The 17,521-nt window shown below is 44.9% G+C and overlaps 1 protein-coding gene across 2 annotated transcripts in view; it reads left to right on the top strand.

Annotated features, from left to right (window-relative positions):
- Positions 1-17,521, top strand: part of TUBGCP3 (tubulin gamma complex component 3) — a 61,307-nt gene that overhangs the window by 24,495 nt on the left and 19,291 nt on the right. The window contains exons 12-16 of one of the 2 annotated variants that reach the window (XM_060079600.1): positions 9,133-9,243; positions 9,580-9,688; positions 12,503-12,674; positions 14,607-14,742; positions 15,582-15,650. In XM_060079600.1, the coding sequence (XP_059935583.1) occupies positions 9,133-9,243; positions 9,580-9,688; positions 12,503-12,674; positions 14,607-14,742; positions 15,582-15,650 (597 nt within the window). Of the gene's footprint in view, positions 1-9,132; positions 9,244-9,579; positions 9,689-12,484; positions 12,675-14,606; positions 14,743-15,581; positions 15,651-17,521 lie in introns of both variants that reach the window. The other variant, XM_060079599.1, reaches the window with a different exon arrangement.

Raw genomic sequence — 17,521 nt, 5'->3', positions numbered from 1 at the left:
ATTAAAAAAGGGTAGGAATTAAATGGAAGCTGTAGCACGGTTTTTAACACATATGAAATGGTTAAGAAATGGGGAAATTCTAGAGTAAATACGGCCTTGACCTTGACAAAGCCCTGGTATGAGCTTGTGGGCAGAGGCAGGACGGACGGTCGTGGCTGCTGGAACGCGTGGGTGAAGGCGGCAGGGCACGTTCAGGTGCGTCTGTGGGGATGTTCGTGTGGCCCGTGTGGCTGGGCTCCTGTTTTCACCTGGTTTTTCGCGGGTGAAATTGCACGTAAGCAATCATGGCAGCAGATCTGACCGTAGGTGGTACTGTTTTGTGCTTTGGGGACACACACGGCATCCACATGTGCGTGTGTGCTGTGGAGGCCCCCAGAGTGCCCTGTAGGCCTCCCCTGCAGCGTTGGGCTTGTAACCTGCTGCCTGGACACAGCCCTTTTGCCCAACAGCTCTCCTGTCCGAGCAGATTATGTTCTTTTAGTTTTAAATCTTACCCACGTTATTAAAGTGAACACCACTTTATGTGCCTCCCTGGGAGTGTTTATGAGCTTCTCTGAAGTCAGTCCTGGGAGATGGGCTGGCTCGGCTGTGGGGAGGGCACAGCTGTAGGTTTGACTCCGTCTCGAGCGCTGGGTGGCTTTCCCGGTCCCCACACCCCATGCGCCCCTGTCGGCTTATTCCTCCTTCCTGTGTGCACTTCGTGTTACCCAACCTGAGTAAAAGTGTTTTTAATCTAATGTATGAGATGTGATGTCTCCTATGGTATTTATGTATTTGTGTTTCACTGGTTACTATTGAGATTGACTGGCTTTTCATGTGTATTGGTTATTTTTATTTGTCGTACTAATTGCTGTTTGTATTGTTTCCCCATTTGTCCTGTGGATTTGTCTGACTTTTTAAGAGTTGAATCATGGGATGGGTTTATACATTTGGATATCTTGTATCTGTAATTGCACTTTTTCCCTTTAATTATTTTTCTTCAACCATTTGTTTTCACATTATTTCAGTCTTAGGTGAAAGAATAGTACCGAGAATCATAGGCTTGACGGATGCTTTCCAAATGTTGGTTTTGCCATGTTTTATTGTATACTGAATTCCCATTTACACCCGAGTCTCCTGGACTATTTTTTTCTTTTTTTTTTTGGTTTGCTATTTCTTTATCAGTAATACTTAAACATAGCTTTAAAGTTTGATATCTGGTAGGAGCAGCTCTTTTCACAATCGTCCTTGTTGTTTCTGCACATTTCTACTTACATATAGATTTAGAATTAACTTGTCGATTCTGCCAGATAAAACCTGAGAGAGTTCCTAGAAACACAAACTATCAAACTGACTCATGGGAAATAGAAAATCTAAATAGACCTATAACAAGTAAAGAGAATAAATCAGTGCTCTGAAAACCTTTCCAGTAAAGAAAAGCCCAGGGCTTCCCTGGTGGCGCAGTGGTTGAGAGTCCGCCTGCTGATGCAGGGGACACGGGTTCGTGCCCCGGCCCGGGAAGATCCCACATGCCGCGGAGCGGCTGGGCCCGTGAGCCATGGCCGCTGAGCCTGCGCGTCCGGAGCCTGTGCTCTGCAACGGGAGAGGCCACAACAGTGAGAGGCCTGCGTAACACACACAGACACACAAAAAAAGCCCAGGGCCAGATGGCTTCACTGGCGGATGTGACCGGAGTGGGGCCGGGGCCGTGTCTGCCGCTGTCTGCCCGTCGGGGCTCCTGGACCTGCTTCTCTGGCCCGCCGTCCACTCCTCCCCAGTGACTTCCCTGCGTGCAGCTCCTGTTGGTCTTTGTCGACGGCTCTGCAGAGCTCACTTCCTGTGTAACGTGGCTTCATCCTGTGCTCCTTCCAGGAAGCTCTTTGAAACGCCCATGTTTACCTGGTTCCCGGGAGGCTTTTCTCTCCCCCTCCTGCTGCAGAGCGACGCTCAGTGTCCCACCTTGGCTGCCTCTGGGTTTGACTGGCTTGCAACCCAAGGATGAGTTTTCAGTCCTTTTATCTGAAAGAAAAACTTCCAGGTGGCCTCTGAGCTTTGCTATTTCTGTGGCGTCATTAAAACTGCCTCTGGGTCCACCAGTTGGGATTTTACTTTTATTTTATTTATTTATTTTTAATTACTTAATTAAGTTTTGTCTGTGTTGGGTCTTCGTTGCTGTGCGCAGGCTTTCTCTAGTTGCGGTGAACGGGGGGCTACTCTTCGTTGCGGTGCATGGGCTTCTCATTGTGGTGGCTTCTCTTGTTGCGGAGCACGAGCTCTAGGGTGTGCGGGCTTCAGTAGTGTGTCACATGGGCTCAGTAGTTGTGGCTCACGGGCTTAGTTGCTCCGTGGCATGTGGGATCTTCCCGGACCAGGGCTTGCACCCGTGTCCCCTGCATTGGCAGGCGGATTCTTAACTACTGCACCACCAGGGAAGACTGGACTTTTCTTTTAATTGTTAAAAAGATATGATCCTTTAGTCCAGTGGTGCAGGGATTAGTATCCAGCTTTTATTTTGTTTACCTTGTATTAGGATTAAGTGCAAAGGCAGGCAAGACCAGAGCCCTGTAAGAATTTACAGATGTCCTCTGAATAGACATTTTTCCAAAGAAGACATACAGATGGCCAACAGACACATGAAAGGATGCTCAGCATCACTGATTATTAGAGAAATGCAAATCAAAACCACAATGAAATATTATCTCACACCTGTCAGAAATGGCCATCATCAAAAAGACAAGAAATAACCAACGTTGGCGAGGACGTGGAGGAAAGGGAGCCCCGTACACTGTTGCTGGGAGTGTGAATCGGTGCAGCCACTGTGGAGGGCTCTGAAAATAATTAACAGTAGAACTACCGTAGGAACCAGCAATTCCGCTCCTGGGTATATACCTGAACAAACGTAAACACTGATTTGAAAAGATACACGCACCCCGATGTTCATAGCAGCATTATTTCCAATTGCCAAGATATGGAAGCAACCTAAGTATCCATCAACAGATGAATGAATAAAGAAGATTAGGTACATATACACACAATGGAACACGACTCTGCCATAAAAAGAATGGAATTTTGCCATTTGCAACAACGTGGATGGACTTGGAGGACATTATGCCAAGTGAGATAAGTCAGAGAAAGACAAATACTGTATGCTATCACTAATATGCGGAACTTAAAAAATACAACAAACTAGTGAATGTAACAAAAGAGAAGCAGACTCAGATGTAGAGAACAAACCAGTGGTTACAAGTGGGGAGAGGGAAGGGGGAGGCAAGATAGAAGTGGATGATTAAGAGGTACAAACGGTCATGTATAAAACAAGCTAGGGCCTCCCTGGTGGCGCAAGTGGTTGAGAGTCCGCCTGCCGATGCAGGGGATACGGGTTCGTGCCCCGGTCTGGGAGGATCCCATATGCCGCGGAGCGGCTGGGCCCGTGAGCCATGGCTGCTGAGCCTGCGCGTCCGGAGCCTGTGCTCCGCAACGGGGGAGGCCACAACAGTGAGAGGCCCGCATACCGCAAAAAAAAAAAAAAAAAAAAAAAAACAAGCTACAAGGATATACTGTACAGCACAGGGACTATAGCCAGTATTTTATAATAAGTGTAAATGGACTTTTAATCATTGTGATTCAATATGTTGTACACCTGAACTTATATAATAATGTACATCAACTATAGCTCAGTTAAAAAAAAAGATTTTACAGATGCACTGAATGATTAGTGTAGAAAGTAGTTTCAGTGTTTGGGGAGAAGTTTCTAATTATTTTTGGTTCTTACAAAGTAGTAACTGTAAAAGGAAACCAGAGTTTTTCATTTTGCTCCAAGGACTATCTAGGGAAACTCTATCATGAGGCATTTAGTGGCTCACATGGGTTCTCTCCCCGGTAAGCTGAGAGAGGTAAACAAATTATGCCAGTGTGTTCAAGGTAAGAACATGATAGCTCAGTGTTCATTTGTTTTATATTTTTTCCTTTTGGATAAACCTGTCAGAGCTATAAAGGATTGGGGCCTTCAACTAGGAACAGGAAAATAAGGGAAAAGTTAAAAGTCAGCACTCTTGCTTTCAAAATTAGAAAAATTTCAGACAGCAATCAAATGTTAGCTGAAATGCTCTGATGATGCTCCCAAATCTGCGTCCTTGGATCGGAAGGTCAGTGCACTAACTAGAGAGAATGCAGGGGCTGCTTTTTGGACTATCTCTGTGGATGCCTTCAGCACTCTCCTTATTTTGTTCCTCTTACACTCTTGCTAGGAATTATTGGATTTAAAGGTTGACCATGTACCTATCTTACACTTTGGCACTTTCACGCCCACCCCTGAAAGCTGTCGTCTGCCAGTCTGCCTGGTCAGCTCCCTCTGGCCTTCCCCTGGTCCAGAGCCTCCGGCTTCTCTCCGCATGGCCAGAGGGGGTCTCTTGGTGGCGGCCTGCCTGTTGACCCGTTGAAGTTGGGGTCCTTTGTGGTCTGAATGAATGGTCTGGTCTTAGAAAAATAAGTCGCTTGCTGAGGAAATTACCCTCTTCATTTCTGTTTTTAGCAGGAAGGCCTTGGCATTTGTCCAGCACTTCATGAGAAATCATGGTTCAATTATGCTTTATATTTTCCCTCACTTCTTTCTGTGTTTGACATAGTGGTGAAAATTAAAGAGCCTTGAGTGGAAAGTGCATCAGTAGAATAAAAGCATGTTGCACTTATATTCTGACCTTGATTCTTCTCCTCTGTAACTACATGTTTTGCAAGATTAATTATGCCCAGGCCTCTCGGTGTTTGCTTCTAGGTGTTTGCTAGTAGGGTGATTGAGTGCTACTTTGCCCTTAGATGAAGCGATGCTTTCATAACTTCTAAAGATGACTGAATGCCTGAGCTCTTTATCTTTTAAATTAAATTTTCTTATTGTTCATACTGATAAAAATCCAGCTGTACTCCAACTACCAGGATGAATTAGTGTGTTGTCTGTAGAAACTAGCTCTTCTGTTGAAGTGAATAACAGATCAATAACAATTTATATGCAGTTAATCTAATCTGTTGAATGGCAAGCCACAGAGCGGACCTACTGTGGTGACTGGGTAACCTCTTAGATCGTTCATGGTGAGCCCGTGACACTAATTTCTCTCAGGGCTGATTCGAGTTGATGTTAACGTGCTGATAGCCTCGTTATAATCGTACTGAAAGCAGTTGTTAGTTACGTGTTTACAACTAGAGAGGGAATATACATCAAAACAAGTCGAAAAGCAATCTCAATAAATACTTTCATAATTTAAATTGATATCTAAAGATAAGAATATGAGTTGGAAATAAACGTAGCAATCTCATCCTCATGGTCATAAAAATGTTGGCATTTGTTCAGATGCCTACTTAAAGGAAACCGGCTGTATTTGATCCTTGATGGCTCAATACCATCTAGGATCAAATACAAGGATCAAATATAAGACCTTAACATGATGAGAAATTTTGTTTCCTTAAATAGTTACCCTTGGGAGCAGATTTCCGTGAACAGGAAAAAAAAAAATCTTTTTTAGTTGATCGCCTTGGGAAAACTGTTTCTAAAAAAATTCTTACTTGTACCATATGTTCACTCATTGGCTTGAATTACTCAGTTCTTTTGAACAGTATGTTTTTCTGATTTACAAATGTGCAATTAAAACGTTTTTGAGTGTGTAAGCACAGAGGGGAAAATTAAAATTTGTTGAATCTCATCATGAACCTATAACCTCTGTTAATATTTTTGTATATCCCTTTTTTACAGTGTATTCTTATATATTTTTGTGTGTGTGTGTATCATACCACGCATAGTATTTTGTAACCTCTATTTTTTTAAAATAAATTTATTTATTTATTTTTGGCTGCGTTGGGTCTTCGTTGCTGCTCACGGGCTTTCTCTAGTTGCGACGAGCGGGGGCTACTGTTCGTTGCAGTGCGTGGGCTTCTCATTGCGGCGGCTTCTCTTGTTGCGGAGCACGGGCCCGCGGCACGTGGGCTCAGTAGTTGTGGCTTGCGGTCTCTAGAGCGCAGGCTCAGTAGTTGTGGCACATGGGCTTAGTTGCTCCACGGCATGTGGGATCTTCTGGACCAGGGCTCAAACCTGTGTCCCCTGCTTGGCAGGCGGATTCTTAACTACTGCGCCACCAGGGAAGTCCTGTAACCTCTATTTTTATTTGAAGTAAATAAAGAAAATAATTTCATGCCATTAAACATTATTCTTCTATACCAAGACTTCTTAAAATGTGATCTCTGAAACTCCTGAATAGCACATAAAACTGTGTATTTTGTGGATATAAGCATTTTTTCCCTGGGAATAAAATCTGTAGTTTTCATCAGATTCTCAGAATGCCTTCTAATAGTTAACAAACTTCATTTTAATTAATAATTAATTTTTTTCCAGCCATGACACGTGGCTTGCGGGATCTTAGTTCCCCGGCTAGGGATTGAACCCAGGCCATGCAGTGAAAGTGCTGAATCCTAACCACTGGACTGCCAGGGAATTCCCAGACTTCATTTTTAATGACTGCATGATAATATTCTGTAATTCATTTTTACACATTTAGTGTGTATTAGAAATATGTTGTGCCCCAAAATACTTTATTCCAGTAACGCAAGGATAATGTTTCACTCAGACTTTCTTCATCTGTATTCACAAATGAAAGTGGTCTGTAGTTTCCATTTGGGGCATTATTTTTATCAGGATTAGCTTGTGTTAAACGAGATTCATTAAGTAAACAGGTACCGCACATTCTTCTGTGGTCTATAATAATATAAGAAAGATAGCTTTTTTTACAGTTTAGTAGGCCCCATGTCTTTCCATTTCTGATTTCTTCTACAGATACTGCTCTTTTTAGAGTCTTCTCTCTCCCTCCCTCCTCTGTTTCTCAAGCCCCTTCCTTAGGTTTATTTTGGTTATTTACTTTTTGCTAGGAAGCTATTAATTTTATATTGCTATATATTTGCTAAAAATATTTTTTAAATTCTTTAAATCCATTTTGTATCTACAGACACACCTTTGTAGCCAGGGTTGTGTGTTATTCACTAATTGGTGATTTGGAATTTATGTAAAAATCAACAAAAAGGCATTTAGGTATGTTAGGACTTAAATGGATTTTACAGTCCAGTGGGAGGACCAAGCTGCCACGTGTAACGAGGCCAGTGCTGCGTCTCAGACATCCAGCTGCTGACTTAAAGTACTGCCAAGTACTCAGGCTGTGGTCCAAATGCCATTTCTCCTAAAAGGGACTGGGGCTCCTTGGAGAAGCTGCTGATTCTAGGTCGGGGGAGAAATGAACGCTTAGGAACCTAGAGCCTGGATCAGGCCAGCAGCAGGGAAGGCACCTCGCGTGGAGTCTGAAGGACGCAGCGTCAGCTCAAGGCACTCCACCCTCCCAGGATGGGCAACGGGACGCCAGGAGGGATAGTAACCGAGATGGATCGAAGCACCCGATGCGCTCCAGTCCATCTAACTAGTCGCCATGGACGGGTGTAAACATACTATCAGACACTCCTCAGCGTCTCTTGGTGGAGTCAGTTTTCCCCCTTTTAATCTTTCGATGTAAGTGACTGTAATGATCGCTCCTGGTGAGGACGCTAGCTCAGAGGAAAGGGTGCTGTATTACATAAGGGGTGCTGGCCTGGCCAGTAAAGAGAAAATGCAGCCCAGAAGGAAACAGACCCCAGTGTCTACTGTGTGCAGGGACGGAAGATCTAAGGAACGAGAACAGCGCAGCGGGAATACAGCTACCCCTCGGTATCCATGGGGCATTGTTCCCAGGACCCTCGCAGATAAACGTCTGCAGATGCTCAAGTCCCTTGTGTAAAATGGTGTGGTGCCCACCCTACCCGCATCCCTGGGTTCTGCATCCGTGGACTCGCCCAACCGTGGATACAGAGGGCCCAGTGTGCTTACTAAAATTGTGGAGAATATTTCCGTAATCTAGGATGGGGAGCTCTTAGGAAGACAGGAAACCCAGAAGCCATAAAGGAAGACAGTCACCAATATGACCCAGAAAGAAAAAGACAAAACATGGAGCAGAGCGTAAACAGTGGCAGATCATTAATTTGGAAACATTTGTAATTCTTAATGATTCACAAATGGTCGCTCTCCCTTATATAACAAAGAGCCTCTGTGTATTGGTAAGAAAAAGACAGTAGAAAGATGGGATGAAGATATGAAAAGACAATTCACAGGAGAAAATCATGTGGTAATCAGCATTATGAAAATAGGCCCAACTTCCTTTGTTGTCAGTAAAAGAACAGTACAAGCAACCATGATTTTGCCTGATTGGCAAAATTCAAACCGAGCAAGGATGCAGAAATGTAGAGCCTCCTGTGGTGGGAGGGTCAGTTGACAGGGCCGTTTGGAAGGGAGATCTGGCGTTGTTTATAAAAATTAGAAATTACTTTGACTCAGCAGTTCTGCTCTTAGAGATCGAGTTTATAGAAATAAAAGCACAAGTCTGTTAGGACTATGCCTGAGAAGGGGGAGTGGCCTCAGTGTAGTAGCAAACGAGCTGGACACAACAGCAGCCTAGTTTTCTCCTTAACACCCGTATGTACCCTTTTGGATGTCAGGGAACAGGCCGGTGGGCGGGGTTAGGGAAGGTGAGGAAGTGAACAGGGGAAGCTTCTGAGCGCAATGGTTCTCGGGAGAGCGCCACGCGAAGGTCGCTTCCTGCAGTGCTGCGGGTGGACCTGGGGCCTCTGCAGGCGGCGGCGCAGCGGCAGGAGGAGATGCAGCTGATTGGTGGAAGCAGGAGAGGAAGACTCTGAATTGGCTTGAACTGAATATTCAAACAGCCCCAGAGGCTCGTGTGCCTTTCCTGAGGTGGTGGGAAGAGTCCGTGTGCATTAGGCAGGCCTCACACTCAGATCCGTGATGTACGCAGCAGAGGCTGTGATTGGTATTATATTTACAAGGGTGACCACATGTCTTCAAGAAAAAGTTTATCTTATTTTCAGTATATTTTGGTTTTAAAAAGTGGGGAATGAGTGATTCCATTTAGGGAGATCTATCAAAATGCCTCTTAAAATAAGATTCATTGTATAAATGGTAAGCCTCCCAATATCTGGAGAATTTTGCTTCCTAGAATTACTTATTTCTTGATGTTGCTGTTAGCTAATATTTTGCCATAAATACCACTTTTTAATGTTTCACTGCCTCTTTCCTTTCAGTTTTTCGTAGCATCAGATCCAACAGTGAAGACAGACCGGCTGTGGCACGACAAGTACACCCTGAGGAAGTCGATGATCCCGTCCTTCATGACGATGGACCAGTCCAGGAAGGTGGGGGGGGACTGCTGTGACTGTGATGTGCTAATGCTGTGTTAACCTGCAGCCGGTGACAAAACCATTCTTCAGTTACACACAGTTTTGTGGCATTTTAGGATTTACATTCTTGAGGTGAAGTATATGTTAACTGACTGCCTCAACGTATTAATATGTGTTTGTTAATAACGATTTTTTCAGTTCCTGGAATTCACTTGATACTATCCCAGATGTTCTTACATTTAGTTTTTAATCAATAGAATAATTTGTTGCTTATGAATATTTGTAGTGCTTGGATGTTTGATCGTTTTAATTTTGAATAAAGGTAACTCTAGAATATTTTCCTTTTTTTAGGTCCTTTTGATAGGAAAATCGATAAATTTCCTGCACCAGGTTTGTCATGACCAGACGCCCACTACAAAGATGATAGCTGTGACCAAGTCTGCAGAATCACCCCAGGACGGTATGATGACGACGATGGTGGTGATAATGTGATGGCACGATGGTGGTGATGGTGACGGTGGTCGGGGTGCCGCTGGGGACGGTGCTGGCGACAGGGCTGTATATTTGCTTGAAGTATGTTTCGTTCAATAGGACTGACAGGTTTTCTGAATTATTTTCCAAGATACCTTAATACACAGTGTGGTACATATAAAATATCTATTACTGTGTAAATTTTGAATTTCCTTTCTTATGCAGTTAAACAATAACTAGGTGTAGCTATTTTACTCTCCTTGGTAACTTGTGTTACTTTTTTTATGATGCAGTGACAGTATGCCAGAGTAAGGAAATAAAGGAAGCACTTGCTAATGAACTCAGAGGCTTGGTCAGAAATCAGCACGATTCCCAGCGTTTATGTATTCAGAAGGCCGCACTGCGTTACCCGTTCTGTGGTTTTCCCTCGTTGACTAGTGTCCTCTCTGCCGTTTTCCCCATTGGCCGCCTGCCCCATCCTCAGTAATTTCATGTATTCTCTGTGTGGCTGACTTACACGGACAGCTGTCCGGTCTTGGCTACATTTGTTACTTATACTGTTGTCTTGACTCATTCAAGTTTATTTTGTGTGAGGCATTGTGGTAGCTATAGGGAAGACGGTATGAATTCACCATGATGATGCTTTTCATGAACTATGATCTAGGAATGGAGATTAAATGTACAATAAAGTGAAATAATCAATAAGTAGTAAATGGTAGAAAGTGATATATGAAATGAGGTGTACAGATAACGTGCTTGAAGTACACAGTGCAGTACTGCCAGCTGTAGGCACTGTGCCATCTGGTATATACAGGTCTCCAGAGCTTGTGCATCTTGTATAATCAAAACTTGGTACCCTTGGACCTTCACCTTCTCGTTTCCCCCTCCCCACCGTCCCTGGAAGCCACCATTCTATGCTCTGATTCTATGAGTTTCACTATTTTAGATTCCACATGTAAGTGAGATCATACAGTATTTCTTTTCTCTGTCTGGCTTACTTCACTCAGCATGATGTCATCCAGGTCCATCCATGTTGTCACCAATGGCAGAAGTACCTTCTTTTTTAAGGCTGAATTATGTTCCATTGGATATGTACACTGTATCTTCTTTATCCTTTCATATGTCCGTGGACACTTTGGTTGTTTCCATGTCTTGGCTTTTGTCAGTAATGCTGTAGTGAACACGGAGTGCAGAGATTCCTTTGAAATCCTGACTTCATTTCCTTTTTGGATATGAATTGCTGGGTCGTATGGTAGTTCTATTCTTAATGTTTTGAGGAACTGCCATACTGTTCTCCGCAGTGGCTGCATCAGTTTACATTCCCGCTGACGCTGTACTAGGGTTTCCTTTTCTCCATGTCCTCATCAACACTTGTAATTTCCTGACTTTGATGGTGGCCCTTCTGAGAGGCATGAGGTGATAATCTCACTGTGGTTTTGATTTGCATTTCCCTGATGATTAGTGATGTTGAGCACCTTTTTGTGTTCCTTTTGGCCCAGCTTGATTTTCAGCATCTGAGAGGACTCACTAGGGGAGATTCCAGAATGTGCTGGAGTTGTACTGAAAATCCAGATCAAGGTCAGGGCTGATGGGAGATGTGGTCGCACCTGTATTGCCATGCAGTTAAGGCCAGGGCTCCAGGGCAAGGCGGCGGCTGCAGCCACGGGCCAGACACGTCTCCCTCTCGCCCCTCTGGCTCCCCGTCTCAGGTGTGTTTGACACGCACTATTCTGCGTAAACGTTTTAGGGATTCAGAGGTGCCAGGTTAGTTCTTAGGATATGGAGGTCCCCGTACAGAATTTTTGGAAACACCTGTGTTGAAAAGGTAGAAGAAGGAGGGAGAGCCAGGTGAAGAGTTGTTTTGATGCCTTTTGACGCTTCCCTCGTGGCCGGAGGAGATAGCACTTAGGGAGGACAAGTGCCCTGCCTGCTGTGGAGGCCTGCGGGGGAGGCCAGCACCACTGAGCGCCCAGCGCCCGGCACGTGGCGGCTGTGCAGGAGACCGCTGGGCCTCAGTCGGCGACTCTCCCCCTCCACTGCTCCCCTCTGTGGAGCAAGGTTGTTTTGGCTGTCAGTACCGCTGGGAGGATGGGAGACGCGGACTCGGAAGGACTGCTGGTAATGATACAAAAAGCAGTGGGAAAAGTCACATTTATATTTCTCATATGTGAAAATTTTTGGAAATTTAAAAGTGAGCCTAGAGAGTTAAGGGTAAATGTTTTCCTGTGGGAGCTGTTGTTTCCAGGAACAGAGACTGGCCGGCAGGCTCTGGGTCGTGTGTCTTCTGAGGCGCTTTGGCTGCCGTTGGTTGGCATCAGACCTTTTCTTTGGCGTGAAAACCCTTCACGAATCAAGCACTGGTACAGTAAGAACACTTCGGGGGGAGGATATTGACATTTTTAAAGTGACGTAGATCAACAGAAATGTATGTTGCCCCTCCCCCTCCCCCATCCCCGCAATATGACCGTGGTCAGCTCGGCGCCGGGCGTCCTCACATTACTGCACCATCAGACCTCCCCTTCTACAGAAAACTACGTTTTCCTCACTGTGGACACCTTAGTTTCTCCGCAGTAGTGTATAATTACAATAGCAGCAGTACTAAAATAGGTTTTTCTTAATGGGACCGTTATTCCGAAGAACAAACAAGCCCTCCTGACTGCGCCCTCGGGCTGTCAGAGAAGCTGTGAGCGGGTGTGGGGTGACTTCTGTGTGTGTGAGTCTCATTCCTCCTTCGTAAAATGCAGATTATGTACGTATGTGTACTTTTCCCTTTTGTTCTTTACAGCTGCAGATTTTTTCACAGATTTGGAAAATGCATTTCAGGGGAAAATTGACGCGGCTTATTTTGAGACCAGCAAGTACCTACTGGACGTTCTGAACAAGAAGTACAGCCTGCTGGACCACATGCAGGCCATGCGGCGGTACTTGCTGCTCGGTCAAGGAGACTTTATCAGGCACTTGATGGATTTGCTCAAGTAAGAAGGCTCTTGAGGTTTTTTTTGTAAACGTGCAGTAGATTTCAGCATGATAAAGAGCTTTACAGTTTCTCTTTAAAAGAATAAGCGACATTAGAGGAAATGTGTTGAATTCTCATAGAACGTTGGGAAGATGAAATCCGAGGAGAGAAAATTGTCGCATCGTCAAGCCGATGTCCCTTTAGTTCTGCTTGTCCTGTGCTTCGCTCGCGGGGCTTGAGCGCTTCTTGAGCGCTGGCACCGACCGGCAGGGGTGTGAGGGGTGCGTGGTGTGGTCGGTTAGCTTAGCTTCAGTTTGAGAGTAGTCTAAGAAATAAAATGTATGTTTTAAAATGGAACTTTTTCTTGCATGTTTTTAGTTTACATTATTTCTTGCTAAAAAAACCAAAAAACAAAACAACTTTATAGAACAAATACAACTACTCCTTCCATTGAGTCCCATGACGTTCCTCCTGGCACCGTCCTTTCTAGAAGGAAGTGTGCGTCCCTCCTTCCTGCCACAGAGACAGGAGAGCCAGCTCTGTAGCAGACAGCCGGGCCCCGGGCAGCCGAGGGTGGGCACAGCGTGGACTTGTGCGCCTAGGACTGGACATGTGGCTTCTTGGCGCTGCCTCTGGGACGCTTCAGTCCTGCCCGTGCGAGTCCAGGAGTGTCTCAGGCCTCTGTTCCCCAGACCCCACGTGTGTCGGGATCCCCTCCAGGGATTGTTGGACCGGACGGCCGGGCCTGCCCGCAGAGCCCGGCTCCGTGGCTCTGGGCTGGAGCCAGGACAGTGCATCCCTAAGAGGGTCCCGGCCGAGGGGAAGCTGCCGTCACGGGGACTGCACTTGAGAGGCCGCTTCAGCCACAGAAGCTCCATAGGTACAGCCCTAACCAGAAGGCCGTCTTCAGTACGAAAAAGATGATTGAGTTTTGGGGGCACACATAGCAGGCTCGGGGGTAACCTTGTTTGAGGAATTCGCTCAGGAAAGACTTGATCTGCTGAACATGAATTTTTGGTGGTTATACTTCCTGAAGGAGCCTTTCTGCTCTCTGTAAGGAAGGGGGTCGCTGGTGACTTAGGTACTGGTCCCAGGGCAGCACCTGTGGGGAGTGGGTGGAGATGAGTTTTTAGGGGGAGATGTTCTTTCAGTGGCCCAGGGGGTGGGGGGCAAGTGTGCAGGTTTGGGGTGGAGGAGAGCAGGCGTTTCGTGAACGTTTAGAGGCCGTGGCCAGGTTGCAGATCGCATCACTTAGCTGACGTACCCGTGTTTGCCTTATGCTGCGTTTTAATAATTAGTGTGTCTCATCCTTGATAGTAAATGAAAACTTTATTTCTTCTCAAAAGCCTGTTTTAAGTTTCCAGTTTTAAAAGGGGAATGCCATCAGTCTCTAGCTTGCCTCAGATTTATTTGGGCGACACTGACGTTGCCCCGTTTTCGCCCTGTGCACACCTGGGGCAGATCTCGGAAATATTAGCTTCATATTTAGGAATGCAGATGTCAGTAACCCTTAAATGTTTGCTGGTAATGCAGTCGTTTTTGGCCTTTAGAATCATGGTGTCCACACAGCCAATTGTTCTGATTTAATCTAGTCCTTTCTGCCCATTGGATCTGTACAGGAAGTTACAGTAGTTCATGCTACTGTAGAGGCCAGGCTTAAGTTTGAAAACTGTATTTGTTAGCATGTGTGGCTCACTTAAGGATTTTCAGTTTTAAGCTGAATCAAAATTAATTTTGAAGAAGTGTTTTTCTCCCCAAAATACTTGATGAAATCTTATTTATAGTTAATTCTGTAGCATTCAAATTTTATAGTCATTTTGTTACCATGTTGTATTGGTTCCATTTGTCCTTTTAGGTTTTGTAATTTGAACTCTTTATGATTTTAAGTTTTTAGGAAGTGCGTTAAGAATTCAAGTAACATTCTCTTTTACTTTTACAAAAATCTGTTAAGACCAGAACTTGTCCGTCCGGCTACGACTTTGTACCAACACAACTTGACTGGAATTCTTGAAACAGCTGTCAGAGCCACCAACGCCCAGTTTGACAGCCCTGAGGCCCTCAGAAGACTGGATGTGAGGCTGCTGGAGGTACCGCAGCTCTGGTCCCACCCGGGGCTCCTCACTGGCGCCCTCCGTGTGGCCTGAGGCCCCGCCGCCCCGCTCCGCTCTCTCCTCCTCTCTCTTTTTCTCTTCTCTGTGCTGCTCTATGCTGCTCTGCTCTGGTGGGAGGGAGCTGGCCACCGTGCATCGGAATCTCCATCCGGTGGCCTGGCGTGTTGTGGCCTCAGACAGGTCCCCGCACCTCAGTGTGTTCTCCTGACAGAGGGCCCCCAGGGCTGTGGGCAGGGGACATGCAGCTCTGTCCTGGGGCCTGGCCACGTGGACGCTTAGTCACCACCGCTGCTGCTGCTGCTGGTGACGATACCGGGCATAGAGGTGACAGATCGCAGTAGCATCGATCACAAACAGAGGTGTTTAGTTTTAGTTGATAGAAGATGACTTTTTTAAGGGGAATGAGTATTTCATAAACATAATACACTGTTTGCTTACTTATGATGAAGGACCATTAGCAGAACCTGTGGGTTTTAAAAAAATGTTTACTTTTAAGGATTAGGAACACAAAAGGCAGTGGGTTTTTGTCATTTAAGAAAATGCTGATGAATGTTAAAACTGATTTTACAATATTCATGAAAAATATGCTCTTTATTCCAGAATATTTGCAGGGCACCTCGTACGTGCCTGTCACTGTCTAGGTGCTGAGGGCACAGGAGTGGACAAAAGGTGCCCTCCTCTGCTTTCATGCAGTTCACGCTCAAAACTGCTGAGTGGTTTTTAAAAACTGGGCTTTATTTTAATGCCTTTCCTTTAAGGACTCGACAGCCTCACGGTGGGAAGCCCTGCAGTTGTGTGTCTGTTTTTGCTCTCAGGTCTCTCCAGGTGACACCGGCTGGGACGTCTTCAGCCTGGATTACCACGTCGATGGGCCCATCGCGACCGTAAGATCCCGCTGGGCGCCGTCGTAGCTGTTTGGGTGGCTGCACGTCCTGTCGCTTCAGAGTCGGTTTCCCTCTAGAGCGCCTCGTGAAGTGCCCGCTCGCATCCCGGATGCATCCATTGAATGAATGCTCGAGCCAGAGTCGCGTGTGTGTGCGTGTGCGTGTGCGTGTGCAACAGTCACTAATGAGTGCTGGATTATTTGAAGAACTCTTAGTATCATTTGTTCTCATCATAGGTTCCAGCAAGTACTTAATAAACAGGTTATTCCTTTTGTTCCAGTATTCTTAGCCTGTAGTGACTAATTTAGGGTAATTTGAAGGGAACTATAAAGTATTTTAGTGGCGTTGTATTTTTACTACTTGGATAAATTTGATATTTAGTATTCATTTAAACTGATGAGAAAATAGCTGTCCTATTGTTCATAGTGCTTTCACTGTGTTTAAAGAAAAGTACTATTTCCTTGAATGGTTCCCAGATCATAAAGGATTGACCAGCACAGCTCTCTTCTTGTGTGTCTGCAATTAACATGCCCTCTTTAGTGCTCAGTTTTTCTTTATTCAGGCTTGAGTGAACTCTCCTTGACCAAGGTATCTCTTGGAACTTATCTCAGTCATTTTCATATCTGAAATCTTGAAGAAGGACATGCATTTCTTCTAATTCTTGGGAAAATATTGTGTTAAGAAGTAGTGTAATTGGGCTCTACAGTGTCTCCCTAGTGGTCTTCGCAGAGTTGGAGTCCGTGGCTGTCGTTCCTCTCCAGGTGGGATGTGGGCCCGTCTCCTGCTGGAGAGCTTGCCCTGAAGCCGGGCTCTCCTGCATTCCCTTTGGGCTGACAGCTTTGCTCTGACAGGTGGCTCTCTCTCTCTCCTGAGAGCCGGTAGCTACTGGGGCAGGCTTTTTACACATAAACTCCCAGTGTTTAAATTTTACCAGGTCAGAGCTACTACATTTTCAATATATAACTGTGCTGAAACTTAATTTTTGGTCATATTCAAATTAGTTTTTTCTCCTTTGATGTATGTCATAAATAGTTTTAAGTAATTATAATGTACAAAACAGGATATTTTAACAAATTATTTGTTAGAAACTTTCATATTATCTACCTTGTTAATATTGCATATATTACATATTATTTTTTTCGTAGTATAAACGATACCATAGTGAAGGCAGCTGCATCGATTATTTCACAAAATGTAGGTGCCCGGAGTAATAGATACACTGAACATGGTCTATATACACGGTTACTTAATTACTGTATGATATTGCACATCTTACTGAGAGTGTTGACGTTATGCATTGCATACCTTGTGCATAAGCAATTGATCACGCAATGTTATATTTTCAAGATTTTAGATTTTTAAAAGCTCTAGTAGAGTCAAGAAAAGAAGTTTATATCATAGATGTATTTAAAAAGAAATTTAAGATAGATCCCTGCCTATGGCTAATAGGTGTCAATTTCCTTGCCGACTCCAGTGGGTTGATGGTCCGACGGGAGAGGCTGGATTGGAAGGAGAAGAGGTCGTGTAATTGGTTGGTGGAGTCTGCCCAGGACTCACACAGGGAGTGGCCTCTTACCTGTCCGGTCTTTGCCCTCCAGTCCCAGGGTCGGCGTATGTCCTGGCTTGGCATGTTCTCAGTGGAGTGGCTGTACCTGTAGCCATTTTATTATACAACTGCAGATAATCAGACTAACGTTAGAAATTGAGATGATTTTTAACTATCACATTAAATTCTGTGCAGTTGGATACAGAAGTTACATTTTATTTAAAAATTTATGTTTTTTTTTTTTTTTTTTTTGCTGTACGCGGGCCTCTCACTGCTGTGGCCCCTCCCGTTGCGGAGCACAGGCTCCGGACACACAGGCTCCGCG

This window comes from Mesoplodon densirostris, chromosome 17 (genome assembly GCF_025265405.1).
Source record: "Mesoplodon densirostris isolate mMesDen1 chromosome 17, mMesDen1 primary haplotype, whole genome shotgun sequence".
Taxonomy (NCBI): domain Eukaryota; kingdom Metazoa; phylum Chordata; class Mammalia; order Artiodactyla; family Ziphiidae; genus Mesoplodon; species Mesoplodon densirostris.
Note: the sequence above shows the minus strand (reverse complement) of the source record. Positions and strands in the feature narration are given on the sequence as shown.